Below are 6623 nucleotides of genomic sequence, written 5' to 3'. Positions count from 1 at the left end.
GGGAATTTAGAGACAATTGTCGGAACCCATCGTAAAAGTTGCTCAGAAACCTTTTCAGACTTTAGGGCATATTTTTGCCAAACATAAAGATCCTGTCACGAAAGAACAACGAACCGACGCTATTTATTCTATCCCGTGCAATGACTGTGATAACGAGTATATCAGAGAGACCAAACGTCAGTTTGGTACACGTTTGAAAGAGCATCAAAAAGCGGTCTTCTTTCGCGAAAAAGAAAATTCAGCTTTATCGGAGCACACAGGGTGGGATAAGTCTAAAATCTAATCGGCGTTACCACCAGCGCCTTTATTTGGAAGCTTAGCTTATCAACTCCGCCCACACTCCTTTAAATCGTGATGATGGCGCCTTACTTCTGATGCCTGTTTACACCTCGTCAGAAAAAAGGGCAGCTAATTAGTGAGCGTATAAAAGGATTTCGTGTTGCAGCGTTTAGATCACCCCTGATGAGGGCACTAGACAGGACTGTCGAAACGTTGGGTCTATGAATTGTAACTTCTCGGTTGCTTTTAAATCTTTAAACCAGAGTAGCATCAAACCATGTCTGATTGTCCACCTGGTCGCCGTGTGGACTTTCATATTTTCCTTTCATACTTTTCGTGCAATCAATCGTAAGGATGAATAAGGATGAAAGTATTTGCGTTAACATTCGTGTGATTTGTCGTGCAATTGGCGCTGAGTCAGATATTTCGTTAGATATATTTAAGACAAAAATTTAAGTTATGTGTTTAAATCATAAGAAAGCCTCATCCTTCCTCTCATAGCAAAATAATTTGCGTTACTTTTCCTCCTTTTTGCCTTTCTGGCGATCCCTGAGCCTGGTCATTTCTTTGGGGAGAAAAGGTTTTGGTTAAAGCTCCAATTATGACATATTGTTTTCCACTAATATTTATTTTGATCAAAAGTGAACATAAGTCAGTAAACTTAATCCTAATTACAACAAGTATAACCGGGACCGTTTGTTTGTTCCCGTTTCTCTATAAACCTCAGTTATCAAGGTTTTACATAGAAATTTGGCATTTTTCGAAAAACAAATTAAAATTAGGTTTGCATGAACTTTTCTGTGGAGATTCGGTCGACATTCATGTCTCAAGAGCTGAGTCAGCAGTTTCTTAGTGTGGTATCTTGGTTGTTTTGATCCCAAAACTGGTTGAATGACCAAAAAAATTACGTCGGAAATTCCTTTAATCGAACCTTGTTTCTGGCGATATGGAAAGAAAGGCAATTTCAGAAATACAAAATTTCTGTTCATATAAATTTTATAAAGGGAAGATGGCGAAAGACGTTTTCCACTTTTCCAACGAATATGGCATTCATGGTTGCCGTGGAACAGTTTACTCGATGAAAGAAAAAATAGAGACAGAAACAGACACAAAAACAAAATTAAAAACAAAAACAAAAACAAAACAAAGTTAAGCAAAATAAAAACAACAATACAAAAACCCTATTCTTGGGTAAACGTTTTAAGTTGTTTATTCATTAATAAAATAAAACTTTTCCCTTTTCTTTTAGCCTCAGCCCATACAAAATCTCGAATATTAAAAGCTTTCTCGAAAATCTAAAGCCACTAGTGTCTGAAGAGCTTTTCCACGGTTGACTCATCACTTGGTGCATACAGCGCAAGTCAATTCCCTACCACCAACATAAGGTAGGCATGGCAACGAGCCACACTGACCTTCCACAAGGTACAGAAGGGCACCATCGACGTTTGCACGGCTGCCGTGAACAAACTCCGCGTCTCGGTCAACGCAAATGAAGTTGCGTGACTGTTTGTGGTTGTGGCGCTCCGACATCAGGTACCCATGGTACTCTTCGGTCCAAGCGGAGGGGCAATCATTCCTAGCGGGTATCATCAGTTGGGTTGCACGTGAGCTGACGTAACATACTGCACATGGGGCGTCGTGATCATGTAGGCTGTTTTTAAATGGATTGAACCCACTGACTTCATATTCAGTGCCATAAATGTATGAGTGCGATTGATATCCGTCCTTGTATTTGTCGTACTTCGGGACCTTTGGCAGACAAATGTATTCTCCTCCTCCACCAAGATGGTGGTAATGGCTACTCCCAATTATACCTAAGAAAAAATTTAAGATCACTCATCTATTCAATTCAACCCTGTGTATATTTGATTGAAAATTAAAAAGAAATTTTTCAGTAGCCTTACAAACGTTCAAGTCCTCTTTTAGTAACTTTTCACCACCACTCTCTACACGCAGTTAACGTTTCGAAGGGTTAACAATATAGTAGTATTCTGAAACATAGTAAGCAATTCTCACCTTCATAAACCAATTGAGCACCGCTAGGACACTTGGTCTTTCCCCAGCGGACATATTTCACTCCAGTAATACCAGCCCCATCCTGCCCTTTATTACCTTTGGGCCCTTGGGGGGCCCCTGGCGCCCAGGGCTCCCACTAGGGCCTTGCTGTCCCCTAGGACCTGGGGGACCTGGAACCGGCTTGTTAGTACCATGTCCAGACTGTCCTGTTTGACCAACATCGTAGCGACAAAAGAAAAGAAATAAATTGCCTTCTGTTGCTTCAGGTCTGCAATGGATCTTTTCCTTAAGCAGTCTATGATGCCTCTGTTCGTCCAGTTTGCGACCTTTCTTTTATTTGTTCATTTTGTGACACCTCTCTAGCTTGTCAATTTAGTGACGCCATTGTTGTTTGTTCAGTTTGTGTCACCTTTGTTGTTTGTTTAGTTTGTGTCACCTTTGTTGTTTTTTCTCGTTAATGACATTTCCGTTGTTTGTCCAGCTAACGATATTTCTTTTGTTTGTACAGTTTTTAAGACATTTGTTGTTTGTTCAATTTGTGACACCTGATTTTTGTTCAGTTTCTGTCATCTCTAATTTTTGTCCAGTTTGTGACACGTTTGTTTTTTGTTCAAATTGTGACATCTCTTTATTTGTGGTTTGTGACACTCTTTTGGGTGTCCATTTTGTAACATCTTAGTTGTTTGTCCAGTTTGTGGCTACCGCGTTGTTTGTTCAGATTTGGATATCTCTGTATTTTGTCTAATTTGAGACACATCTAACTTGTAACTCTGACCTCTTTTGTTTCAGCTGTTTAAGATACCTCTGTTTGTGCAGCTTATAATGTTCCTGTACTTACTGGCAATTGTTGTTGTTAAATTCTTACCCTTTGGCCCTGGTGCACCCGGTTTTCCCGCCATCCCTGGGGTACCCGGCTTTCCAGGCGGTCCAGGAGGACCCATGAGGCCTTCCCTGCCATCTCGACCATCTCGCCCTGTTTGAGAAATTTGAATTGAGAATTTGAATTTGTGCTAACATTCTTTTATTGATTGTGGCAAATCAAACAACAACAACAAAAAAAGCAAGAATCAATTTTAAACCGTCATAGGTTTACAAACCTCGAAGATATGCAAGAAACCACCAATCACTATGCTCGCTTGAGGACATCATAGACCTATTGTTGGCATTGATCCTATCAGATTGAAATAACGTAATAATCAGCTTAAGCAGATTCAGTCTGCGGGATTGTATACAAGCTACAAAAAATATAGGAAGTAATGTTATTTGCAAATGAAGAAACAGATTGATAATTGTGGGATTCTCTCAAAATTAGATTTGAAGCAAAAGTTGTATGTGGTACGCGTAACGCGCAATACACTCAATTTTTAGTTGATAATTAAATTCTCCTTTCCCTGATATTCTTGTCTTAATCAAAGAAAACTTGAGAGTAATGTTAAATTTGCGAGAGAATGAAGTGTTTAGCTAATCTGAAGGACAAGCTCTCCCGATTGATGCATCGTGTGATGCTCTGAGAGATTACTTATTTATTGACCGAAAGGCAAATTTTTTTCATAGATAAAGGGCAATAAATTTTCATTAAACTAGTGACACAATGGCAAGGTGGTTTTTCAGTAGACAAAACAAAGTATTAGGTAGAGATACCTTTTCTCCAAAGCTCGAAGTCGTTTTTCAAAATCTGCGATAGCGCTCGCTTGAGTTCTTTGTTTCAACGCTCTTTTTCTTCTGACATGATGCTCGTCTTTGCCACCTGTTTGTTCGTCAGAAGAAACATCTTGGTTTAAATTCTCACCTCTCTGCAGACTTTCTAGTTTTCCTTCCATAGCGGCAATACGCTCATTAACAACCAGATAGTTGGAAATCAGAAATGCAGCGGAAATCATGCACACCACCACAACCCAGAGGCCCACACGAGTAGAAAAATGTGTTGTACCAGGCTTCATTTCCGTGGAAGAAATAAATTTTCCGTCCACGTAACGAGGTCAAATCAGCTTTCGATTACAGAAATTTTCGCCAAGCTGAATGTGGCTAGAGAATAAACTTCAATTATATTGATGACTGTCTCTGATTTTATTGAAAGCCGTGTGTATGAATATTTATTTTCGTGGACGAGAATTTTCCAGTATCAGTAAACAACCAGTCGTCGTTTTCCGTCGCACACTGCAATTTGTGGCTGATTTGGATTCAACAAAGTGTACTTATTAAGAAAATCAAGACTGTTTTGTTTCACATACTTTAAAAATCCAGTAACAGATGTCTCTGGCTATGCTTCCCATACGTGATAGTAACCTCGTATTTTACTTCTATAATCAAAGTGGGTTAATTGACAAATTTGGAACGCACAATTAGGCATATGATTGATGTTTAGGATATGACTCATATCAAATCTTATAAAACATTCAACAAAGTTATTAAATTTAGCGTACAAAAGTGCTGAAACAAAATTTCATTTTCCCGTACAGTCGCTTAAAAGTTGTTTCAGCCTATGTAAATTTCACAGCGACAAGTTTCGTTCGAATGAAGTATTGATAGGAATAATCACTGGAGAGTCTCGAGACACAATGCACACATTCGTTGTTAAGCTAAAAGCTCAGAACCATTTTTGCATAAATCACTGAAAATGTTTCATTCGCATTATTCCTGCTCCAAGATTCAATCGCTGGAAATTAAATAGACAGAAAATAATGGTCATAAAACAGGTTAGACATAGTCTTGGTTTGTCTTTTACTGATTTGTATTCTTCATATTCAGCCCGGTATTCTTGTGAACTAACTGCGTTATTTATGAGACAGTTAACTATGTAAACGAGCACGTGTACCCTAAACTAAGCAGGTAATTTGGTGTTAACAACTGAGTTGAAAACGTAAATTAGCCACCGTAAAGGGTAAAAAAGCTGACGTTTCGAGCGTTAGCCCTTCGTCAGAGTTCGTGTGTACGAACTTTCCTTCAGTTCATGTCGAGCTGCTTTAACCGAGTCGGACAGGAGAAATTGAAACCCGCCAATGTACAACGCCATGCGAGGAAGAGCTCTTAGCTCTTGCCTGGCGTTTAGATATTTAAAGGCTAAAAGCGCGAAAAAAATAATTCTAGAGTTTGGCAATCTTCGTGATTTTTCTACCTGATTATTTGTAGTGCATGTGCTACGTTTATGTGACCGTCCAGTTCCTTGTCTTCATGAATTACCACGAATTCTATTAATAGCGACGACTTTAAATGTTTTTGGTTCATTTTTCTTGAAAACATTATCAGAGGCGATGAGGCCGGATTTTATGTGATCGGTCGTTTCTGCAGGTCAAAATTCATAGTGACTGAATTTTCAGTTCAGTTTTTATTGTTCGCACTGGTTTGCTTCACTAATTTCTACGGTTGGTTTAAAAAAAGAATCGCTTCCTTGTCAACCGATCAGATCACTACTTTCCTCATTCATTCGAAATCATTGATTACAAACCGTACCATGCTCCGTTTATTTTCAAATGACCTCTGTTCAAAAGAAACATGCCCGTGGTATCTACGACAGTTAGTTTTTCCGGGCCGACAGAAACGAATTTGATTTAGAAGGCCTTACCCAGAAGTGCAAACTGTAGTTGAACAGATCCTCGGTGAACAGAAATAGTACGGCTTATCTTTGTTGCTCATTTTACACGTATTATTCAAGCCTAGACAGAAAAGCAAATAGAAATGGGCGACAAGTTGATGAAAATAACGTCAACATCTGATTGCGGTCAGTTCGGCGTTTCGTATAATTATTCTTTTTTGGTTGGCTATACCATGAATCGTACTGCCTCTGTAAAATGCTTGAAGGGCCGGTTAACAAAGTTTTGCCGTTGCTAAACGAAACCCCGTCCTAAACAATCCTCAATTTAGCTCAACCTTTTATCTAAACGCTTATTTTTGTGAAGAGCGTCACGAGGGCCAAAAAACCTTAAAGTAGAAGGAAATTTATTTAAGTAAATCAACCATTTTATGGAGAAAGCCTAAGGCCCACTGAATGCGTAAAACCGTGGTTCTATGAAAATTCACATATTTGCACTGCGGTGGAAAGATGAAATTAGAAGATCCTCGCAGCTAAGAACACTACTGAAACTAGTAGTTGTAAGTAGGACCTGACAAAAAATTTCAGGCCCGTACGGGATTTGAACCCATGACCTCTGCGATACCGGTGCAGCGCTCTACCAATTGAGCTAACAAGCCAACTGAGAGCTGGTCAATGAATTGGGTACAAATAAACATCCGAGTGAATGAAGATTTAGATATATGAAAATTCACATATTTGCACTGCGGTGGAAAGATGAAATTAGAAGATCCTCGCAGCTAAGAACACTACTGAAACT

The 6623-nt window shown here is 39.1% G+C and overlaps 1 protein-coding gene across 1 annotated transcript; it reads right to left on the bottom strand.

Annotated features, from left to right (window-relative positions):
* Window positions 1-1463: 1463 nt before the first annotated feature.
* On the bottom strand, window positions 1464-4658 carry LOC113682592 (uncharacterized). Its single transcript, XM_027199758.2, is given in 6 exon segments — window positions 1464-2093; window positions 2296-2407; window positions 2410-2501; window positions 3161-3268; window positions 3393-3466; window positions 3937-4658. Coding segments are annotated over 6 exon segments (1161 nt in total). The 5' UTR covers window positions 4236-4658; the 3' UTR covers window positions 1464-1617.
* Window positions 4659-6623: the final 1965 nt, after the last annotated feature.

The sequence above is a fragment of the Pocillopora damicornis genome, chromosome 3, assembly GCF_964200805.1.
Source record: "Pocillopora damicornis chromosome 3, jaPocDami1.2, whole genome shotgun sequence".
Lineage (NCBI taxonomy): Eukaryota > Metazoa > Cnidaria > Anthozoa > Scleractinia > Pocilloporidae > Pocillopora > Pocillopora damicornis.
Note: the sequence above shows the minus strand (reverse complement) of the source record. Positions and strands in the feature narration are given on the sequence as shown.